This window comes from Vombatus ursinus, unplaced genomic scaffold (assembly GCF_900497805.2).
Source record: "Vombatus ursinus unplaced genomic scaffold, bare-nosed wombat genome assembly UNPS02014832.1, whole genome shotgun sequence".
NCBI lineage: Eukaryota > Metazoa > Chordata > Mammalia > Diprotodontia > Vombatidae > Vombatus > Vombatus ursinus.
The window spans coordinates 38262550-38287612 of record NW_020954610.1 but is presented as its reverse complement, the minus strand read 5'-3'; the positions used below and the strand labels follow the sequence as shown (position 1 = coordinate 38287612).

The 25063-nt window shown below is 40.0% G+C and overlaps 1 protein-coding gene across 1 annotated transcript in view; it reads right to left on the bottom strand.

Moving 5' to 3' along the window:
• Positions 1-25063, bottom strand: part of TRPM3 (transient receptor potential cation channel subfamily M member 3) — a 696557-nt gene that overhangs the window by 10744 nt on the left and 660750 nt on the right. Inside the window, 3 exon segments of the mRNA XM_027839430.1 lie at positions 386-518; positions 4092-4291; positions 4695-4845. Coding sequence (XP_027695231.1) covers positions 386-518; positions 4092-4291; positions 4695-4845 — 484 coding nt within the window.

Below are 25063 nucleotides of genomic sequence, written 5' to 3'. Positions count from 1 at the left end.
ACACAAGACAACATAAGAATGGTATTTGTTTCTTGTGATCTGTATGACTTTTGGGACAACTAGTCTTCCTGAGTCTAGATGGCCTCTGAGGTCCCTTCTGATTTGTCTATGATCCTTCGATTTCATTTAGAAGTCTAGAGATTAATATTTATTATGAACAATAATTAATATTAAAGCAATTAATGATGAATAATAATATAAGAACAATAATTACTAAGAACAAGAATTTATTGCATATGTTTGTTCATTGCCTAATTAATAAGCATTAGCGATACCAGCAAACACCCAAATGTTGACTCTTCCTGGTTGTCTTTGTTACCGTTGAGGGAACAGTCATAACCCAAAGAAGTATTTCATGGTGTAAATGAAAATATGTAGCAGATACCTTTCTGATGTCACTCGTATCCTTTCATCATTAGAAGAATTAAATCTGTCATCCTTTTCTCTAAAATATTCCTCTATGCACTGCTCCTCAAAGTCATGGACTTTCTTGAGCTCATCATCTGTTATGAAAAGTTCTGTGAAAGCAACAAGAGAGATTAGTCAGAGTAGAAAATTTGCTTCTCTCCCAGAGATATTGTCTCATTCACCAAAATATTAAATGGGTTGTGTACACTGGTCTGGATTCTTGACTGAACTTCAAACAAATTTCATTCTTTCAAATAGGCTGTTTCAGGCCAATTTCTCTGCCCATTTGCTTATCTTTTAGATCTGAAATCCATCTAAGGACATCTGGCCTCAACTTTGGGATTGGCTGTAATTAAGAATTACCCTACTAATAGCTAAGAATTACAGCCAGCCTCAGAAAAGGGGGAGGCTTCAAAATAGAATGAGGTGATTTGTTTAAGTCCCTTTTGACTTCATGCAACACCAGAGTAACCCAGTGTAATCTTGCGTAAATTTCTTCATGTATTTGGAATGGGGAGGAGGGAGCAAGCTGGGGGTGGTAAAAGGGTTAGGCTTGGTAGGGTAGAATGGTGGTGGTCCACTGTTATATGCTACTTCCAGGGATAGTGATGTGACCTGTGATTTCACTGATATAAGGGAACTTTCCATAAGAAAATCTTCTCTGCAGCTTACTGAGAGCCTTGGGCAGTCAAATGTAACCCAGGATCCTACAGCCAGTATGTGGCAGAGGAGGGACCTAGGTCTTGCAAGTTCTAGGGCCATCTGTCATGCTGCCTCTAGTTCCCTTCCATATCCAGCTGCCCTTTGTGTGTTTGGACTCGATGGTTTGAAGTCATGACCTTTGCCTGGCTTTCTCTGAGTAGCTAATAAAAAACTTGTTCAGGGAATGGGAAAACCAAATCCACAGCCAGGGAAAAATGGAGCTCCCTCCCTCCTTCCTAAGAAAATCCTTTGTCGAAGAAGAATTTTGTGAGAAGGGGAAGATTGCATTGAAGGAATTGCATGATGTGCTAGATGAAAGAAGAGAGTGAAAAGGGACAGGGGGACACCCCCTCCCCCCATCACAGTAGTTCAAAATAATTTCTCTTCTCATGAATGAGTTGTATGATTTCATGATAAAGACAATACACTCCAAAGAAAATGCACTTACTTTACTGGAACCTTAACCACAGAAAGAAAACAAAGGTTAGTCAACAACTGTTTCCTTCCTTGGCTTTGCCTAGTGTTATTTTTCCAGATTAAAAAAAGAAATGCCTCAAACCAAAACAAAAAGGCAGGAGTCAGACTTTATAATGTAAATAATTTTTGTGTCGTTTGCCTTTCATTGAGAAGCTATGAGGACTTGGCATTTGAGGGAACCAGCAGTGAGTGTCCTGTTGTTGTTAAGTTGTTTCAGTTATGTCTGATTCTTCATGACCCCATTTGGGATTTTCTTAGCAAAGATACTACAGTGATTTGCCATTTCCTTCCGTAGATCATTTTATAGATGAGAAAACTGAGGCAAAAGGGTTAAGTGACTTGCCCAGGGTCACACAGCTAGTAAGCATCTGAGGCCAGATTGGAACTCAGGAAGATGTCTCCTGACTTCAAGCCCAGCACTCTATCCACTGTGCCATGAGATTGATCCTTAAAGGGTCCTTTTAGCCTTTCTGATATATGGCATGCAGAGACAACCCAGGGCTCTTCTTCTGTATCCATCCTGATCTGTCCATGGCACTTAATTTCTCCTATCAACATTTGCCAATTCTTCTCATTTCCTATATGCTACTGATGTCTGGGACCCATTTGTGTATAACAATATCAAGACCAACATATTAGACAAGCTTAGATAAATGGCTTCACTCACCTAGCTATTTGGTTTATCCTGGCCCTTTTGGGTGGATATGAAGCCTGGAATGCAAATCTGCTATCTAGATTTCTGTATCCTGTATCAATTCAGTCTAAAAGACAATAATACATTTATCTAATAATTTTTTGCCAATTGCATATAGGCACTATGCTAGGGAAACAAAGATAAAGACAGGAACAGAAGAGTCCCTGTCCTCATATAGCTTATATTCTACTTGGGAGAAGCATGTTCACGATAAATAAATACAAGACATTTATAAAGTAAATGCCAAATGGGGGGAAAGGATTAGGAAAGAACTTTTTGTAGGAGGTGGTATTTGAGCTGGGTCTTGAAGGGAGAAAGGGGCTCTAAGAGGTGGAGGGGAGAAGGGAAAATATTCTACAAAGAGGGAATAGCCTAGTCTAAGATACAGAGACAAGAGATGGAACATTATGTCTGGCAGAAAAAAAAGTAGGCCAATTTAGCTCAAACATAAAATGCATTAGAAGGACTAATGTGTAATTAGCCTGGAAAGGTAGTTTGGAAACACATTGTGAAGAATTTTAAATGCTAAACATAGGTGTTTTTATTTTATCTTAGAGGCAAGAGGGAGACATACAGCCTTTTGAGTAGGGAAATAACATGGTCAGGTCTGTGGTTTAGGAATATCAATTTGTCAGGTATGTGTCAACAATGGACTGGAAGGAGAAGAGGATTGGATTTAGGGAGGCAAATTAGGAGGATATTACAATAATCCAGGCAAGATTTGATGTGAGCCTGACATAGCATGGGTAGGGTGAGGTTGGAGAGCAAATGGTGGATGTGAGAAATAGTATGGAGGTGAAATGGACCTAGACTTGGCAATTAATCCTGTTGCTGAGCTATCTGGACATGTGGGACTCAGTTGTAACTGTACATGACTCTCCCTCCAACAGGAGGGAGTTGAAGGACTTTTTTCTTTTTCTTATTGACACCTAGCACTTATGTGCCTTGCACACAGTAGGTGTTTAAGAAATAAATACTAAATGAATTGAACCAAGTTGTAAATTGCTCTAGGATCCTGAGTGTGCCCTGTCATCCTTAGGGCATTTCCTGGTGAGGGATCTGACCCATTCATAAATACTCAATCTGTCCCTGACTTTGACTGTGTTAGTTCACACCTAGAAGAAGAAGGGCTTAACATTTTAAAAATCAGCTTTCATTTGTCAGAATTAGAATTTCATATGGAAATTGGGAACCTTGTAGCAACTTCTTTATCCCTTTCTCAAACTTCTGATTCTTATCTGTTAATGAAACTGGGGATTACCAGGACAGAGAACTGGTTGAAAATGACAGATTTTAAAGGATAGTTGGTTTGGTGTAGGTCATGGGATCATAGATTTAGAGCTGAAAGATACCTTAGAATCTGTACTCTGACCCCCTCCTTTTTTGGATAAGAAACTGAAGCCCAGAGAGGTTAATTGATTTGCCAAGAGTCGCACAGTTAGTAAGTGTCTGGTGTAGGATTTGAGTCTTTCTGACTCCAAGTCCAGCGTTCTCCCCACTCTACCATAAGGCCTTAAGCTTTAGAGGCTACTAATACAGAGAGGAGTCCGTGGCTAGAATGAGTGTGGAAGGTTTTGGGGTTCATCTCCTGAGACCTGTTGGTTATATTTTCTGCCAGTAGGAGTGAGAGGTCAAGGGCATGTAATTCAATCCTTTTATGGCTTCACTACTACTTTCCAAGTGCCAAACCCCAAGGAACTCCAGAGCCATGTGGAGCCTTTGGCAAACCAATGGAAAAAGCAAGATAAGCATATTTTCTTGCATAACATTTCTGATTTGGAGTGTACTGAGTCAGGTACTCAAAACTTACTTAAACCGTAGTCTCTTTCATCTGGGTCACTCTCATGTTTCCGCCATCGACAGCAAAGATGCTGGAATATCATGGTCATGTGGCTGAAAATAATTAGGGGTGGTGGCAGGACGGGTCTTTCATGAAATGTCATGATCAGCTGATACCTCTGAAACTTCCATACTTGATTGGATATAGATTTAACTTCGAAAAATGTGTTGCTGAAAAAGGAGCAAATAGAAAACAGTGAGATCCGCTGTTCTGTTAAGGACTGTTTTTCTTTTTAAGAGGTTTACCTAGGCCAAGATGACTGTGGCTTTGCCCTAAGGTGACAAAATTTAAAGAGCTACAACAGTACCCTCTGAAGGTGAACTTCTTTCTCCTTGTCACTGTTTTCCGGGCTTTTGGCTTTCCAGCAGCAGCCAGTCCTTCAGGAGTGTGGCAACCACTAGGTATGCTAGGGCTTGTTTCCTTCCCCCTAGTGGCAATAACCCAGGTGAGCTTCACCTTCACACGTCCTAATTAACCTCCTTTCCCCCAGGTACAGTAGTGTTTTATTACGGTTTTTTTTTTCTCCCACTCTTGCACTGAATTCAAATCCCCAAATGCCAACTTGCGACTTACTTAAAGACAGCAATAAGAAGGTTGACCAGCAGGATATTTGCCACTAAGAGGTAACAGGCCATGATGGCTGGCACAATCCAGGCTCCTGTTTTGCAGGGAGGCAACTGGATTATTTTGCCATCCTCTCGGGTTTCGTTTTGTCCACAGGGAGCTGGAGGAAGTAAAACAGGCAAGAAGTGAGAGAGTATAGTTCTTAGTGCCATAGCTCCTTTATCAATAATTAATGATCATTTAGCCCCCAGACATAAAAATAACAATAAAAAACCCCAACCAACAAGAACAAGAAAACCCTCTGTGAATCATCTGGGTGGTTGCCTCTCTGTAGGAAGTCCACTTACGTAGTATATTGGCCAATTCCAGAAGGGTTATATTTTCAAAGAACAACTTTCCTGTTAGTCTCTGAAACCTCAGTGAAGGTTTCTGGAGGACCTTTCTAGTTGACTTATCAGGGATGCACAGAATCTTTGGATTGGGAGAGATCATGGAGGTAATTTAATTTACCCTCCCTCTGATTTGTCAAGTTACTTTAAAAAAATGCACCATGGAGATGAAAACAGGTCAGCTATTGGCAAGGAGCCAGTCACCATTGATCACCAGTTAATGAGTCAGTCATTGTTAATTGCTGTAAGGAGCACCCTCTGTGTTGGTAGGAAATGATTTGCCATTCTTGTATTGGTAGGGAGCATGGGAAAAGGAATGCAACACCTTGGGAGATACTTGGAGGCCCAGTTGATTGAGGGAAGGGATTTTCATCAGTAGGAAGAATTAGAGGTGATGTGTTTTAAAGCAGAGAGAGTGTATATGCTTTTCTGGGCATCATGAACAAAGTCTAACCTCATTGGAAAACTGATATGTATCTAGTGCTTTAAGATTTAAGAAAAACCTTATAGACTTATCTCATTTGATTCTCACAACAACCCTGTGAGGTAGGTACAATGAATATTTTATCTCCATTTTATAGATGAGGAAACTGAGGGATGTTCATCTACTCTCTTCTTATCTTGTATGTACCAGTTTACATATATGTTGTCTCACCCATTAACTAAGCTCTTTGAGGGCATGAATTGTTTTTGTTTTTTTCAAGGTATTTTCACAACTTAGCACATGGTAGGATAGAGATAAACTCCAGATGTGTGATTTCATTGGCATAGGGAACTTCCAAATGAGGAAACTCTATCTATAATACATATAGGTTGTTGAGCAGCACAAGAACCCTTGTGAGGTTCTATACCATTAATTTGTAGTGGGTAAAATCAGTTAAATTTCATGATTTTCTACAATAACACCTACCTTTTTAGCTTGAGAGGAGAAGTCAGAAGTGGGGGTTACTCAGAGTGAGAATTCAGTCAGGCGGTCAGTCAATAAACATTTATTAAGCACCTACTATGTGCCAGGCAGGTGCTAAAAGTTGGGGATTCAAATTCAAAAGAAAAGAAAATCTCAGCCCTCAAGGAGTTTATAATCTAATTGGGGGAGGGGGAAGACAATGCACAAAAGGAAGCACTTGGTAAGATACCTGAAGGTGGGGGAAGAGATGGTGAAAAAGTCCGAGAAGTTCCACAGTAATGAGGTGAGAAATGAGGAGATGTTCTGATCTGAGTTCCCCCTTTAGATGGAAGTTTTAGAATTCATGGCTCTACCAGCTAATCAGAGGCAGAGGGCAGTGATGAGGTGGAATCCCAAGGCTGATGGGATCTCGAAGGTTGATGAGGTTTTCCCAATGATGAACTTTATGGGGCATATTGGAGAAGGTAGGAGAAGCCCCCAAGTAGGGTAGCCAGGTGAGAAATGAGATGTTCTGAGCTGAACTCCTTCATCAAATGGAGGTTTTGGAGTTCATGGCTCTGTCCTCCAATCAGATCTTGCAGGATGATGAGTTTCCTAGAGCAGGATTTACATTTTGGGAATGGGATAATGTCAGAGAAGCAAGGGATTCTAGGCAGTAGTGAAATTCCAAAGTAGCAGACTATGTAGTCAAAGATGTCTATGGAGACAAGTGGAATCAGTTTGAGGGAGATGTCCTTGAGCAATTGGGATGGATCAAGGGTCTAAAGGTCATAAGAATGATGAAGGTCTAAGTTAGGGGTGGGGAACATGTGGCCTCCAGGCCAAGTTTTACAGGGGATTTGTTCTGTGAAGTTTGGATTCAATCAAAGGGCCGAATTTGAGGACCTAGAGAGTCATATGTGGCCATGAGGCTGCAGGTTCCCATCCCTGATTGGTGAATGAGAGGGAGGGAATGGTAGAAGGACAGTGGGTTGTAGTTGTGGAGAGAAATACATAAGTTCTTGATCTTGGAGGTGGTGCAATTTTGAAAGATGATGATGATGTTTCAGGTATGCTTATGTTAGTCTGTGGATGACATGGAGTGGGGAATGTGCTCATTGGAATTGAGTTGGTTGAAGAATCATATGGTTGAGTTGTGAGATGGGCTCTCAGAGTGAGTCCAGTCCTTGAGCCTGATAGAAGCTGATGGGATAGTCTTTGGAAAAAAAAGGCAGAATAACTTGGAGGTCAGTAAATAGCAGAAACAAGGATGGAGGTACAAGTGGAATCAATTAATCTCAGAAATGGAAAGATCACTAGAAGATGGAATGTGTGTAGATTCCTCCACTAGTAGAGGAATGGTGTGGATGCTGTGTGGAGTGAAGAGTAAGTATACTTTCCCTTCTTCCTTTCCCTAGGAGCTGTGTGTGTGTGGTTTGTCTTTCATTCTCAAAGAGAACCATGACATCAGAAAGATGATGTCATGACTTGCAAGTGAATTGGATTTAAGTGAAGGAGAGTTATGAGTTGGGGAGGACAAGGGAAGGTTGTAAAAGCTTAAACAAGACAGAGGGAAGATGTGCTATTATCCTTGCTGACAACCAGACGCAATTGTAGGAAGATGTGGAGGAGGAATGGCCATTTATGTCTCAAGGAAGCTTTAAGGAATGTGGTGTCCTCAGGAGAGACCAGGTTTTGATCATTGTGAGAAAAAGAAAGGAATATTGTTTGAAAAATTTAAGGGCGTAGGGGAATTTGATGACAATAGGACAATTCCAAAGCATGCTATGGAATGGATGAGGTGATGAGTTTACCAAATTGGGTGGGAAGTTGGGGAGTAAAAGGCATGAGGATGTGGAAGCAATAGGATGGCCAGGCCACCTTCACCTAAGCCAGAAAGATGGTGATTGGGAAGCCAGTAAAATGGGAGGTAGATTGGTGAAGTATGCTTGCTTGTCAGTACTCAACTGAAACAGAATTTGTGGTCACTCTGACCCAGAGTTTGAGATAGAATTTGGAACTTTAGCATTTTGATGAGACTCGATAAGGTTTTTTTTTTTCTAGTTTGCCCTGGCTCATTGATTAAGGTAATTGGGTCTCAGGGCTCTGGGATACCTGGTGCTGGGCAAAAAAGTGATTAAATACTGCCAAATGAATTCTGGGCTTCCATGAGGTATCTCTTCCAGGTGTGCTTTGGAACAATGAATTGGCTCCTTTTGTTGAGTTACTGATAATTATTTCACAGGAAGATGGAGTTCAAATTTGGTCTCTGATACTTACAAGCTATATAGGCTGTGTAGACTTTAAATCATTTAAATCTCCATTAGCTTCCTCATCTGTTAAAAAACCTCTCTCCCAAGGTTGTCATGAGGATAAAGTGAGATAAAATTTGTAAAGCATTTTGCAAACCTTAAAGCACTTTATAAATGCTTACTACTACTACTACCACCACAACCTACCACCGCCACCACTATTACCACTACTATGCAGTTTTTTGTTTTTTGTTTTTTTTTACAAAATTTACAAAGTGCTTTTACTCCAGCAACCCTTTGAGGTAGGGAGTTCCCCATTTTATAGATGAAGACTCCTCAGAGAAGTTAAATTATTTCCTTAGTATTATACAGGTAGTATATGTTAGAACTGGGACTCAAAGCCAAGCCTTCTGTCTCTAAGTACTTTTCTCATTCTGCCACCCTGCCTCCTGTCAAGAGTAAGGTCAAGAACAAAGTTAAGCAGCAGTTCCTGTGAGAATAATCTGGAGATTTTAGTGGACTGCAAAGTTGATGTCAGTCAATCATAGGACATGAAGAAAGCTACTTTTATCTTAGGATGCATCGACAGAAGCACAGCATCCAGAGTGTGAGAGAAACTCATTTTCAAAATGAAAAGCCAGTGATGCATAAGATCTACAATTATTTGCATAGGCAGTTTTCATTCCTGAGAATTGTTATGGGTGGTGTAAATCTTGCCCACAATGAACATGTCCCTTGTATCGTCCAGCTGCAATTCTGTAGGGTGGTTGGATTGGGTGAGCTCATTAGCCATGGGCAATGTTGAGTCCCATGATTGCTGTGGCAGCATCTAGTTGACTACGAGTGCTCAGTTAATGATCACTGAGGTGACCTCTGGGCTTGGTCAGAGAGCAGAATGGAATTTAAGCCTAGGCAAAGTAGTTTTCATATTCTTTGCCTTGTTTCATGCCCCAAAGCACACGTGTCAAATTGCTTACTTAGCTCCGCAAGGTGTAGGTGTTACCCATAAATGAAGTGAATAATAACTACACTAGCAATACAAATTAATCATTAAAAAAACTCACACAATCTTAAGAAACACAGGATCCGTTAGGGTACAGAGAGTACCATACTCAAAGCAGGAAACATTCTTAACAGCAGCAGGGAAAATACCCATCCGAGCAAAAACAAGTTACACCTGTAGATACACAACCTTCTTATTCTTGGGATGTCTCTGTGACAGGAAGCATGCTGTGATTATAATCGATGTGAAGCAAGGTGTTGGATGTGCTAAATAGAGCAATGCCAGGTTGTTGACTTGGAGATGGTGACCAAGACGGTACAGAACAGTTGCTGATCTGCATTGGTAGAGGGAGTTTTCTTTACTGAAAGCTCCCTCCATCAGTGATATCAGATATCTGGAACCTCTCTCAACCCCGTGCCCCCCAAAATCACCTCTCTGGTTCTGGGCATTATGCTTCTCTTAATTCAGCTTAATATGGTATTGACCTTTTTGGCAGGCATATCACATTGCTTATGTATCTTGCAGTCCACCAGAACTCCTTGTATCTTTTTGAGACACCTGCTATCTAACCACAGTTCCCTCATCTTGTTTTTATAAAATGACCTGTAAGTTAATTCTGAATTTTAGTGTTCCTGAGGTTAGTTTCACAGAATCATGTCATGCTCTTTTATTCATCTGCCAATACTTTGTTTTGTTTCCATATTTTGTCAGTATCATTTAAAATTTCCAATTTATTGATGAGCTTCCTGCGCATCCACATTAACTTATTTAGATAACTCTTCTTTTTCCTCATCACAATAATTTCTTTGTGTCTTGAGAATTTATCCTCAAGAGCTTCCCAAACCTTGTCGATTTGACTTCTGTAGTCTGTCTTACATCCATCCTGTTCTCTCTCTGCACACAGACTCTATCCTAGTTGTGGCAGCCATCATTTCTCACATGGACGATTATAATAGCTTTCTAATTGGTTTCTCTGCTTTTAGTTTTTCCCTCCTCTAATCCATCCTCCACACAATGACCAAATTGATGTTCCTAAACCACAGAACTGATCATATCACTCACCTATTCAAAAAAAATCTTCTGTGGCTCCTAAATGCCTCTAAGATAAAATATTCAGTTTTCAGTTCAAAGATAAAATATTCAGTTTATCATTTAAAGCTCTCCACAATCTGGCTCCCACATGGCTTTCCAGTCTCATTCCATAGTTCCTTATTCCCCTTCATATACTTTGTTCTAGTCAAATTGAACTGCTGGTTCTCCCCTGTACATGGCATTTCATCTCCCATCCCTGAAAGGGTTTTTTGAGAATAAGAGAGAGGAAATAAAAGACACTGATCCTTGCCAAGAGAAGATAATTGTGCCTGGACTTCAGCAAGAGTGCTGGCATATCTTCCTTCTACTCTAGTTTAGGCTTCTACATCCTTCTCTTGTCCTCTGCAAATGAGGATCAGCCTTGGGTAATATAAATGCTCTCTCATTTCTTTGGAATCTTTACTTTTCTAAGACATTCATTCCCACCCACTTAAACTAATTTTCACCATCCTTTTTCACTCCTCTTGGTTTGTAAAGGGTTTGACCCACACCTTTCCCCGCTACCTATACCATGCTGCCCAGAGGTTTACAGGGTTAGCCTCATTTCAGACCACAGGACTCTTTATCATAGAAGTCCTGTGGGGTTCTTCAACCTCCACCATCTAAGCATTGTGTCCTGCCTACTGCTTGCCTTGCAGTCTTGTTATTCAGCCTTGAAGATCTGTGAGATCCTTTAAGAAAGTGGAATGGCGGTCTGATAATGGCTTGATCTTCTGACTAGATAACTCACCTTGGCAGTGAACCCCTCTGCATGTGAGCATGCCAATATAGAGTTGGAGAATGTTAGAGCTGAAATGAACCTTAGGATTTATCTAGTGCAGGAGTTCTCAACTTTTTTGGCAGTCTGGTGAAGCCTATGGCCCCTTTCTCAGAATAAAGTTCTTAAATGCATACAATAAAATCCATAAAATTACAAAGGAAACCAAATATTCTGAAGTAGTTATCTATCTAATTCAGAGACCCCAGGTCTGACCTAGTCCAACTTTCCCTGCTACCCCTTGAATTTTACAAATGAGAAAATTGAAACTCAATGAGGTTAAATGTATTTTGTAGTATTTCTCATCATAGGATCTTAGATTTACAGGTGGAAGGGACCTTAGAAGTCATTTAACTCCCATTGAGGCTGGCTTCAATCAGTGCTTTCACTTCTCTTCCTCTCATTTCCTTCTCAACTCTCTATCGTTTGGCTTCCGACTTCATCATTCAACTGAAATTGTTCTCTTTAAAGTTGCCAGTGATTTGTTAATACCAGGTCCAATGCTCTTTACTCAGTCCTTATTCTTCTTTACCTCTTTGCAGCTTTTGGCACTATTGATCAGCCTCTTCTCCTTGAAACTCTTTTATCTCTTTGTTTTTGTGGTACTGACCTCTCCTGGTCATCCTATCTGTCTGCCCACTCCTCAGTCTCCTTTGCTATATCTTTGATCAGATTGTAGCTACTAACTATGGTGTCCACCAAGGTTCTGTCCATGACCCTCTTCTCTTCTCCCTCTGTACTAATTTCACTTGGTGATTTCATTAGCTCCCATGGATTCAGTAATTGTCTCTATGCTAATGATTCCCAGATCCAGCCCTAATCTCTCTCTTGACCTATAGTTGTACATCTTTAACTTTCTCATGATGTCCCACAGATATTTTAAAGTCAGCATATTGAAAACCAAACTCTTCTTTCCCCTCAAGACCTCTACTATTCCCAACTTTCCTATTACTATCAAGGATACCATTCTCCTAGCCACATAGGCTTGCACCCTTGTCTTGTCTTTGACTCCTTACTCAAATTGATCTCCTAGAGCATAGGTCTGACCATGTTACCCACCTATTTAATAAACTCCAGTGGCTCTCTATTACCTCTAGAATCAAATGTGAAATCTCTGTTTGCCTTTTAAATCTCCTAACAATCTTATTTCTTCCTGCCTTTCCAGTCTTCCTATACCTTACTCCCCTCCATGCATTCTGGGATCTTTGCTTTTCCTTGCACAAGATATTCCATCTCCCAACTCTAGGCATTTTAAAAAATTTTTGGTTTTTTTTATTAGGCAAATGGGGTTAAGTGACTTGCCCAGGGTCACACAGCTAGTAAGTAAGTGTCAAGTGTTTAGTCTGAGGTCAGATTTGAACTCAGGTCCTCCTGACTTCAGGGCCAGTGCTTTATCCACTGCGCCACCTAGCTGCCCCTAAGCATTTTTTTTAGTGACTGTTCCCTATGCCTAGAATTCTTTCCCTCTTCATATTCATCTCCCGACTTCCCTGGCTTCCTTCAAGTCCCAGTTAAAACATTATCTTCTACAAGAAGCTTTTCCCAGTTCCCCTTAATGCTACTGCCTTCTCTCATTGATTATCTCCAATTTATTCTTTATAGATCTTGTTTGTTCATAGTTGTTTTTGTGTTTTCACCCCATTAGACTGTGAATTCCTTGAGGGCAGGTACTGTCTTTTGCCTTTCTTTGCATCCTTAGCATTTAGTATAGTGCCTGTCAAGTAGTAGATGCTTAATAAATGCTTATTGACTTGACTAGAAAGGCACATAGAAGAAACAAATGGATGTACCCAATTGTTGTAAGAGAGTAGTTCATAGGCAGTGTTTATGAATCCCAAACTTCTTTGCAGAGGAAAAAAAATTTTAAATTCCCTGGGAGAATTCTTGGGCAATGGCAGCTTTGGAAGATTGCCTCATATGTAATTACAAGTTCCATGGTTCCCAAGTTTGAGAGGTCCCAGGCTCAAGAGTTCAGGATTCAGACCTCCTAGAGAGAGAGAGGATTTCTTTATACAGAGTACTTTTTGGGGAATGAATAAGACCATCTACATAGTTCCTATGTATTATCCTACTATATAGCAAAGCTAGTATATCCAGTGCTGATACAATGGGGGTGCTATGCCTTGTTTAATACCCTTAAAAGTATGCTAACCTTCTGGAGAGAATATCAACCAATGGGTGGTATTATGGGTTTTGGAAGAATTGTGTATGGCTCTGTGGGGAAGATGGACTTACCAGCATGTCAAAAGGTTTCCCTGAGAGCAGTCTCAAGTTCATTTCACTTCTGGGGGAGATAATGGGCTATCTGAATGCATTATGTGATAGTGTATTGTAGGTTCCTGTGGGTCCTTTGTATCTACTGCATTTTCTGTTGGGGGGAAATAAAGGCTGTCCCATGCTTGACTTGCACATACTATCTTCAGTGCTTATATAGGAGCTAGGAATTCCTATCACCCACATTTGGGAAAACTGAGATGCACTGTAGCATGAGTATGTTAGAAGATTTTCTGAGAGTATCTCCAGGTCAGAGCATAGAGGCAAAGACAGAAAATGACTTGGTGTTGGGCCATTCCTTGAGAGCTGAGAGTTCTTGTGGGCCCTGGGCTGTGTGCTTATACACTGTATAGAGGATATTTTTGAGTGCAAAAAAAATGCACATGAAGATTGGGCAGACACTTAGATTCTTATTTTGCTTTCTGTTCCCATTGACAAAAATAGCTTTGGACTTATTTTGGAATAAAGTTAGACTACTCGTTAAGACCAAAATTCTGGCTATAGAAGTAAAATGAGATTTATATTAATAAACACATAATGTAGACTCTTGTGTCCAGTGGGTTAAATACTTATAGTCTGACTTAACTTTAAAGATGAGATGAAAGGATATTAAAAACTAAATATTGCCCAATGAGTGATATAATCTGTATCATCCTTAAAATATAGGGTGAAAAATGACAATCTTGAAGATCTTTTTTCTCTCCTGTCTGAGAAAATGTCTCAAATGCCTATTCCATATCACACGCAAAGGAATCAAAAGCTTAGCCTAGTATCTGACTACATTTATCCCAATTTTTTTAAAAGAAAGGATTTTCTGCTAAAAATCCAGCTTGAAGTGATAACGAGACAAAGAGGATTTCTCCAACTCCTTTTGAAAAGCCATACAATCTGTCACTGAGGATTTAGAATGTCATTAACACAGCTCCTGAGGCTTAAACTATGGATGAATCAGATTTAGATAACTCTTTTCACCTGTTTCATTCTGACACAAGTCTTTCTAGGCAAGTCAATGCAAGTGTTGATTCTTCTTCTCTTTATACTGATGCAGCTTCCTGAGGGCTCCTTGCCTAAAGGTCTTGGATTGGGGAAGAATTAGTGGCAAGCCTTTTTAGAGTAGTCACTGGATACTTGCTATTTTTTCTCTAAGCAGCTCTCAATTTTCACTAGTAACGGAGAATACTTCCACTAATGTCCTCTGATGCCTCAGTGTCATTTTGAGATACCTGTTGTCTGTGTGAGAAAGGGTACAAGCTCTAGCCAGTCCCACTAAATTGGAATGGCTTTAAGGTCAGTCCTGGGCACATGATCCAAGGATCCTCTTACCCAAGTATGGACATGCTCATCAAGAAGAAGTTTGGCTACCAGATGACATTTTTCAGTCATAGCAATTCATGACCATCTACTGAAGACGCGGAGGGATTGTTGATCTCTGTTGTTAGAGGGAGCATGCAGACACTGAGAAAATAATGTTTCATGGACTTGAAGATGGAAAGAACCTCAGAATGATAGAAAAAGCACTTATTAAGTGCTTCTTACTATGTGCCAGGCCAGCCTTTGCTACCAGTGAGAAGGCCAGGAGGTAGCTGGCCCTGAAGATTGCCTTTTATTACAACTTCTCTCTAGCTACCCAAAGTCAGCAGCCCTGTCAGGCTGGCTTACACTCTATATGTCACTTCTCCTATTAGGTTGTAATCACCAGGGTAAAAGTCATGTCTCATAGCACTTTGTTCCTTACACATAGGAAATTGTCTGATCATCTATTAAGAGATAAATAATAATCATTATTATATTATTCTTGGGTGTGGCTTCACAGACAAATTATACCTCCTTTGGTGAGAGGTGGGTTAGTATTATGGAAATAACATTGGCTTTGGAGTTAGAAAACCTAGATTAGAGTCTTACCACTACCTCTTACTATCCATGTGACCATGGAAAATATACTTAACAACTCTAAGACTTAATTTCCTTTTCTTTAAAATGAAGATAACTATACTTGCAGGATTTATTGTGAGAATAAAGCAAGCTAATGTATAGGAACAAGATTTTTTAATCATAAAGCACTATTTGAATATAAGTTGTTATTAAGGGAGATTACACTGAGTTTACTGAAAGTTTGACTTGAGACCTAACTAAGCCAGATCATCCTGAAAACACTTATAAATTACAAATTAGAAGGAGGAAACAAGCAGAAATAAAATCAAACAGATTTTCTAGAATTTCTATAGTCATTTATTTTCACCACCAGTTGACTCACCATACTGGGACCATCCCACCTCAATTTTTGTATTTGACTGGATGTGTGCAATGAGTGTATGAAATCCCATTAGAGATCCATTCTTTTATTTTCTTCTAAAAATTTATTCTGGAAAACCCCTGGTAAAATGCAAAGATTTTGATTGGCAAATTGACATTTGTTGATTTAATGAATACTATTCTGAATACATCAGTAAACTCACACTAAATCCCAGTTTAGAACTCATTTTAAAAACATTGTGGAGTAGCACCTGAGAACATTTATAGACAAAACTGGAAGGTGAATGACAGAGATATGAAATGGAACAGATTTGTGTCTCTATGGCAATCTCTTCTCATCATTTGGTCTCAAAAATCTCAGTATTTGATGTTTTAGATAAGAACATACAAATGTCCCTTAAGAAGATGAAGTCAGAGCAGTTAGACCTGATTGAATGCAGGTGAAAAAAATCTGTGCTATAATTTTAAAGGTGCTTGGGTTCTCTAAAAGGACGAAAAAGAACTTTGATTATATTATTACCCTCCAAAGAAGTGACCTAGAAGGCATAAACAACAAATGACTCAAATTCCTACTTTATAAGAATGGTTTTGCAAATATTGTGGGTATTCTTGATTCAAATATGAGAAGAGTAGAGGAAGACTTTTGCAGATGATTTCCCACAGCAAATCACATTTTTTTTTAGTTAACAATTGACTAAGAAGTATAGAGAATACAAGAATTTGATGCATTTCTTGTTTATCGATTACAAAAAAAATTGACTTGGTAAAGATCAACAGTAAAGGCTTACTTTCAACAAAAAATTTACCACATGTTTGCCCATATAATATAAGGCTCCTTGAGAGATGTAACAACATAAATAACCTTGTTTAATGACTCTCTGATTATTAATACTCAAAAAAGCATAAAGCAGGGAAATATATGCTTCCCAAACATTTACTACCATCACTCTATTCAATTAATTTTATAAGTTCTGATTGTGTTCAAAACCCTGTGCATATAAATCAATCCATCAACAAGCATTTCTTAAGCATCTATGTGTCAGGCACCATGTGAATACAAAGTAAAAAAAAAAAAAAGCAAACAGTACTTGCCCTCAAAGAGCTTGTATTTTACTGGGAGGTACAACATATATACTGTTAAATAAGTATCAAGTTTGCCACATAATTTCAAGAAAAAGAGAGCACTAATAGCTGGTAATGGGGGTAGATGAAGAAAAACTGCATATTGAGGGTGGCACCTAAGCCATGAATTGAATCAAAGGACTTGAGGAGGAGAATGCTTAAATGACTAGAATAAAAAGTTTAAGGAGAAGAGCAATATAAAGTAAAACTGGATAGATGAAGGGAGTCTTGTGAAAGAGGGTTATAAATGCCGGATTGAGGATTTCATATGTTATCTTAGGGGCACTAGGGAACCACTGAAGATTTTTGAGTAGGAGAGTGATATGTTTAGAACAATGCAGAAAGAAGATTTTGGTAGCTCTACAGAGAATGTACTGGAAGTAGGGAAATGAATCAGAAAGCTATTGCAGTAGTTAGAATGGGAGGTCATGAGGGCCACAGAATCTAAATGAAAGAGAAATTCCATATAGGTGGTGAGGTACTCCAGATTCACTCATTTATAGATGACATTGTTTGGATTGTATCAAACCTGGAAACATTGCAAATCCTTCTAAATGAGAAACATAATTAGTTGAGAGTCCAAACTAAATAATTACCCAGGTAAAAGAAAAGGATGAAGAATTCTAGGCAGTCCAGTGAGTAGAACACCTAGCCTAGAATCAGAGACACCTAAGTTCAAATCCTAGCTGTGTGAGCTGGGGAAAGCCATTTAACCTCCATTTGCCTCAGCTTTCTCATCTGCAAAATGGAGATAACAGTAGCACCTACTTCCCTGCATTGTCATAAGGATCAAATGAAATAATATTTGTAAAAGTGCTTAGCATAATACTTGGCACATAGTAAGCTCTATAAAAGTTATATGTGAAACTAGCAAACAGAACAGAGTAGTTAGCGGTCAGAGAGGCAGGAGGAAAACCTGAGAATATAGTATCTTAGAAACCAAGGACAGAGAGGGTATATATGGAAAAGCTAAAGAGGGTCGGAACAGAAAAAAAAGCTGTTGAATTTGATGATAAAGGGATTATTATGACCATAGAGACAACCACTTCAATATAGTGATTGGGATGGAAGGCAGGTTTCAGTATAATATTTGGGTAGTGAAAAAGTGATAGTATAGAGTATAGATTACACTCTTTTAGAAGAGAGAAAGAGAGAAAGGATGATAGCTTGGGTGGTGGTAGGGTTAAGGAAAGGTTTCTTTTTTAAAAAAAATTTCTTTTAGTGGTCAAAATCTGAGATTTTTGTAGATTGAGAGGAAAGAGCCATTAGAAAGGGAGTAATTCCTCATTCCTCTTCAGGCTGTACTCTAGGCATTCTCTACCATGCCCCAGAAACCCCTTCATTCTGGAAGTTTACTCCAGCCCTGAAATTCACATATTGGAAGTATCCTCTACCCTTTCCTCTCTCCCTCTAATTGAAGATTCCCAGAACCTTCGTTTAAAGAGGGTGCTCAACTTCTAGGACTATATCCCAGAGAGATCATACAAATGGGAAAAAGGACCTGCATGTGCACAAATATTTATAGCAGTTGTTTATGTGGTAGCAAAGAATTGGAAATTGAGAGGATGCCCATCAATTGGGGAATGGCTGAACAAGTTGTGGTATATGAATGTAATGGAATACTATTGTGCTATGAGAAATAATGAGCAGGCAGACTTCAGAAAAACCTGGAAAGATTTGTATGGTCTGATGCTGAGTGAGGAAGCAGAACCAGGAGAATGTTGCACACGGTAACAGCCATGTTGTGCAATGACTAATATTGATAAACTTAACCCTTCTCAGCAATACAAGGATCTAAGACATCTCCAAAGGTCTCATGATGGAAAACGCTATCCACATCCAAAGAAAGAACTATAGAGTTTGAATGCAGATTGAAGTATACTATTTGCTATTTTTTTTCTTCTGTTGTATTTTGTTTCCTCTTTCTGGTGATTCCTCCCATTAGTTCTAATTCTTACTTACAACATCACTAATGTGAAAATATGTTTAATAAGAATATATGTGTATAGCCATCTTGGGAAGGGGGGGAGGGAGGGGGAGAAAAATTTAAAACTCAAAAGCTTATGGAAGTGATTGTTGATAATTCAAAATAAGTTAATTAAAAATTTAAAAAAAAGAACGAAAAAAAATAAAGAGGTTGCTCAGGATATCCATGTTTCCTTCTTCCCCAGGCTATACTCCAACTGGACTCTTGACTTTATTGTGCCTAGGAAACCTCTTTATCCTGGAAGCTCATTGCAGCCCTGAAATCCACACACTAGAAGCCACCTCTCCTGGACAGTTGGCTGGCTCCTCATAGAACCTCCATTTAAGGAGGGTGTCCAGGCTCTGCCATGCCTCATGCTAGGTACCTTCTTTGTTGTCTCTCCCCCTCCAAAAAAGGCTTCCTTTCACATGTTGTTCTCTGCTTATTAGAAAGCAAGAATCCTTGAGCTCAGGGATGATTTTTCTCTCTGCTTGTAATTATATTCCCAGTGCTTGCCTGGAACATAGTAAATGCTTAATAAATGCTTGTTGTTATCATTGTTGCATTGAGTGACGTTGTATGTGAGAGAGGGGACAATGAAAGGAGTGAAGCCGATGTTTACTTTAGCAAGGAGAGATGAGACTCAGACTGGAGATAAAGAGGAAAGGATGGGTAAGGGTTTGGGGGAGGTTTGGACAGGACATGGATTTTTCCTATTTTTATCATTATTATCAATTCTTATTTATCTGTATATGGATAGATTGTGGTAAAATTTCATTCTCAGATAGCTTCCAGCATATTCTTAGGTGGCCGCATACTGCAGTGTAGGTTCAGGGAGTATAAACTATTGTTAATCGAAACAAAATATAATCCCTCCCCTCCCAAGTGAGGAAAACCCCTTTACTAATGCAGATTAGCATCTGCTCTGCAATTTACAGTCTTAGAGGGTCACTTGGAGCACTCGCCCAAGGGCATGTAGCTAGTATGTGTCAGAAGGAAGGATTCAAACCTAGGTCTTTCTGTCTCAGATGTCATTCTGCCTCTTGTAAACTCAGTTTCCCAAAGCTGCACAGGGGAGGAAATCCTCTAATTGACCATTCTTATTGTAGCAAAAAATCAAGTCTTTCCTCCCTGAATAAACATGGGGAAGGGTTTTGCCTTGTAGGTTTATATTGCTTTAGGCTCTGGGGTTGGAGAATTTGACTCATGTGTATTGTTATTGTGATGACGGCAGGTAGGTGGCTCAATGTGTAGAGTGCTGGACCTAGAGTCAGAACGTACTGAGTTCAAATCCAGCTTCAAATGCTTACTGGCTATACCCTGGGCGGGCCCCTTAACCTCTATTTGTCTCACTTTGGTCCTTGTGAAATTGGTGTAATTACAGCACCTACCTCCCAGGGTTGTTGTAAGAATAGAATGAGTTAATATTTGTAAAGTGCTTTGCAAAACTTGAAGTGCTATATAAATTTCAGCTATGATGATGATAATGATTATTGGCCACAACAGAAGTAATCCATTCATATATGTCCCTTAGGGAATGTAAATTATGAAGTTTCAGGGCCTGCTTGACTGTATGTGTTCCTGTTTTATTCAAAAGCAAATATCAAACTCACAGCACAGTTGTTAGCACCAGCAGACAATCAGGCTGGTAAAATAGTCTAAATATAACTTGGGAGTGGGGAAAAGCCATGAACTGATTGTCAGAGGACCTGGGTTCAAATCCTGATTGTGCTACTTACCAGCACAACCCTGGGAAAGTCATTTAACTTCTCTGGGCCTTAGTTTCCTCATATTAAAACAAAAAACTTGGAGTAGCTATTTCCAACATTCCTACCAGATTGAAAATCTAGGACATATGACCTCTAAGCTGTCACTTTGTGTGAGCTATATACCCTAGGGGTGTGAGGTTGAGCTCAGCATCACAGAGGCAGTCTGTGGCTCCATCTGACTTCATCATTGCCACTGGATTATTGTTCCTGGGGGTTATATTACATGTATTTTAAAAAATCAATATTGCCCAAAATACATATAAATGCTTATATAAATAGAACAACTTGAAAGGGTCCAGGTGGACAGGGTTAGATTTAGCAAGGAGGAGGGCCACCTCTTCCTCTGGGGCTAAAAAACTGGAGAAGAGGCTGGGCAAGGACTTTGGGAGGATTAAAGGATGACATTCTTATGACTCTGACCTTCTGTGCTCAGTTTTGCTCCTGTGCTTTTCCTTTTCTCATTGTCCTCGAAGGTTCTATGCCTCTTTCTCTCAAGCCCAGCCTGCCTATTCTTTGTGTGGGTCACTGGGATAGATAGCACCAAAGCTGTTGTTGCTTTTCACATTTCAGTGGGTTTGCTCTAAACATCAAGAAGGGGAACAGGATTCAGTCCATTTTCCACTTGCAACTTGAAAGGATATTGGTGGAATTTGGATTTCAATGAAAACTATTTGCTGCCCTATTCTGAGCATATGTAGATGTGAATTCACACATCAGGACTGACCAGTAAGTAGGCTACTTAGCACAAGATAGGCTGACTAAACTGGATAATTCATGACTGCCCCTTCCTCCCTGACCACAGTCCATTTTTGGGCCTGAATAGGGGGGCCAAACAATGGGTAATTTATCATCCTGGCTATAATTTAGCACATAAGCTAGGAGTGCTTACTGATGTGTTCTTTCATGGAGCCCTCCCCTTTTTTGTAAAAAGTTTTGATTTTGGTTCCCCTAGACCTGAATGATCTGGGTAGGCTACTTCCACAGCATATTTTCAGTGCATAAATGCTGCAACTTCAATTCATTTTGTGCTGGATTTTCCAGGTCTCTGGTACTATCACTACAACTGATCCATGTTGATGTCATCTTAATGATAATCATCCCTTGTTGAGACTGCTATATTCATTGAACAACTTTATCCTTTATCCCATGTCCAGTAACTTGGCAAGTCCTGTTAATTCTATCTCTGCAATATCCATCACATTCACCTGATTTCAGTTCCCATTGACACCAGCTTAGTTGGGGCCATTATTACATCTGGTCTAGACTATTTTAATCTATATGTTGCTCTTCTATCTTGTTTCCCTTGCATCAGTCTTTTCCCTTCCCAAGCATCTCTCACACAGCTACCAAAGTAATCTTCCTAACACACAGTTATGATCATGTTAAGTCTCTGTTCAAAAACTTCAATGGCTTCCCACTGCCCACTGTATAAAGATCAGATTGCTTACCCTAATGTTCAAGGATGCTCATAACCTGGTTCTAACCTGCCTGCCAGTCTACAGTAACTTATACTTTACTCATCTTCCCCTACTTTAGTAGTAGTAGTTGTTGTTGTTGTTCACTCATTTCACTTGGGTCCAATTCTTTGTGACCCCATTTTGGGATTTTCTTGGCAAAGATACTGGAGTGGTTTGCCGTTTCCTTCTCCAGCTCATTTTACAGGTGAGAAACCAAGGCAAACTGGAGTGACTTGCCCGGGGTCACACAGCTAGTAAGTGTCTGAGGTCAGATTTGAACTCAGATCTTCCTGACTCCAGACCCAGTGATCTATCTACTGCACCACCTTGCTGTGCTCCCCTACTTTAAGGTTCTGCTAAATTAGACTACTTGGGGTTTTACTAAATCATCTTACACTTCCCTGCTTCCATACATTTTTTTATTCTGTTCCCTATATCTGGAATGAACTCCCTCACCATGAATTTCCACCTGTTGAATCCTAATCTTTTAAGACCCAGGTTCAATGCCATCTTCTCTATTAATTGTTCTCTCATCCTTCCAGCTGAGAGTTAAACTCCCTCTTTGAATCTGTTATGTACCTTGTTCACCTCCTTATATACTTACTCTGTTTTGTATTATAATAACTTGTGTACGTAGGGAGACCAGCAATTTTATTGCTAGTAAGAATATAAAACAAAGTCAATAATGTTGAACAAAGGAAGTAGGGGAGAGGTTGATAACCCTACTGATAACATCTGGCTCTTTGGGTCTTTTCTCTAGTTGATTTATGTGGTGATCAGGGCATTATGTGTGTTGAACAGAACCTTATCACTCTGGGTCCCCATGGTTTCTTTGCAATTTTGCTTAGTAGAATACTAAGGGTAACTTGGAAGGACATAGGAGAAGAAAATCTGATAAGAGACTGAGGATCAAGATCCCAGCAAGATGGAAATCAGTGTAAAAGGACAGGCTTGATGATAGCTTGGGTGATTATTTTAGCAACAAAATCTGAATATATAGTCTCCACTACTAGAGTGTAAGATTATTCTTGAGCGCAGGCTCTGTGCCATGTTCATCTTTGTAAGCTCCCCACTCCAGTCCTTGCACATAGTAAGTATTTCGTAATGTTTGCTATCATTGCTGTCCTGTTTTTCTGTTGGACTTTATGTGTTTTTCCTTTGTGTGTTTTTTCTCTCTAACTCTGCAGTGGCCTTAATGGTATTGAATAAGCCTCTTCCACAGCACTCAACTGTGGAAGCAGATGCACCATTATGTTCCTTAGGCTGCCTGCCTCTCCCTACCCTCACCTGAAAAAATGGTGCTGTAGAGTTTAAGAATTCTAGTTTTACAGTGGGCATCAGACCTTAGGCCTGCTCTAGCATGAGTGTACGTCTCCAGAGAAGCCTTCCATTTTGCATTTGTTATTTAGAGCTGATTCCCTCTCCAGCTCTTAGGAAAGTCCACTCCAGTGAGAGAGGAAAGACACACAGTGTGAGGGCTGGTGCTCTGATTATCTCAATAAACGGAAAAAAGTTCTTATTGATGACTTGGGAACACATTCTGGGCTGCTCCCATTTCAGCTACACTGCTAAGCTGTGGCTACTTAGCACACAGGAAGGTAACACCTGCTTTGAGCTCAGAAGGGAGGCTGAGCTCTCAAATTCCACAGGTGCATTAACCCTTTCTGAGGCAGAAGATCCAACAACAATGGACAGCCGACGGCCTGCATGGAAATTTTCTAGATTCTTTTTGACCAACGTACACTTTTTCATCACAAAGCACAGACGACGCAGGATTGGAAGACATTTTCTTTCCCTCTTTCTTCCAAGAGATGGGAAGGGTGTTGTTCTACTAAGCTAAAGCAGCTAATTTACAAGAACACTAGACTTTTTTCCTCAGGCTGGAAGGAACCACACAAAGATGCTGATAGTTTCACAAGTAACCAGCTGAGTCTATGGCCTTGGAGAGAGCACCTAGTTCACTGGCGGGTGTGTGTGTGTTTGCAAATTACATACTTCACCTTACCTTGGCAGAAACAGTATTCACAGAAAAAACTTAGTGACATGTAAGGCCTGGACTAAAGTCTGTTTTTTTCAGTCAGTTATAATTAACCATAAATTGATGATTTCATGAAGCTCTGATTCTAAATGATTATCAGAGAGTGACATTTTCTTTAGCCAAGTTGGTTTGAATAGACCTGTGGGAAAGTTTTAAAACGAAACCACAAGCAGTATGAAAATTGGCTAGTTTCTGGGTCCCACATAGAAAGGGAACAAACTGAGCCCTTTCCAGCTACATCCTTTGTCTAATCATGGAACAAAGACGGTTCTTTGGGGCTCTGGAGAGACCCAATCCTTGTGGGACCCAAACTTGGGGGATTTGTGACTAAACTTTTTGGTTTGGCTTTTCCCACATGCACTATTTAACTTCTCATACAATTGCTGAGTAAAGAAGGGACAATTAGCTTGCAGGCTCTGTATTAGTCTCTCAAAGAACCCCCCTCTCTCCTCTCTACCCACCCTATTCTCTCTTCCCCTCTCTCCTTTCCCTTCTCTCAATCCCTTTCTCTGGATCTCTGTCTTTCTCCCTGCCTGTCTCTCTAACAGAAAACTCTACAGGAGGAATCCTATTTGGCTTTTAAATTGACCAATGATATAGTGAAATCAACACAGATGATATATTCAGTGCAAATGGCGGAGCATATTGTCATGTATTTCATGAGTCACTTACTTAACAAAAGCAATTTTACTTTTATATACTGTATAGCACAGATATCTGAGGTCTGATTGTTCTTTTGGAAAGAGAGCAAGTTGCTTCTGTCTTGAAGTGGGCAGGAATAATTTTGTGGCATTGGAGATCCATTGGTATATGCTGGACACCATGATTTCCCCTTGTGACCTTAGAGGGCATGCATAGCTCTATTTCTTTATTATCTGAGTTATCTAGGTCAGCAAGCAACACAGCTAGCATGGGGGAAGGGGAGAGAAAGGGAGAAAGGAGAGAGAGGGGAGGAGGAGGAGCAGGAGGAGCAGGAGCAGGAGCAGGAGGAGGAGGAGGAGAAGGGAGAGAGGGGGAAAGAGCAAGAGAGGGAGGGAGGGAGAGAGGGAGAGGGAGAGAGAGAGAGAGAGAGGGAGAGAGAGAGAGAGAGAGAGAGAGAGAGAGAGAGAGAGAGAGAGAG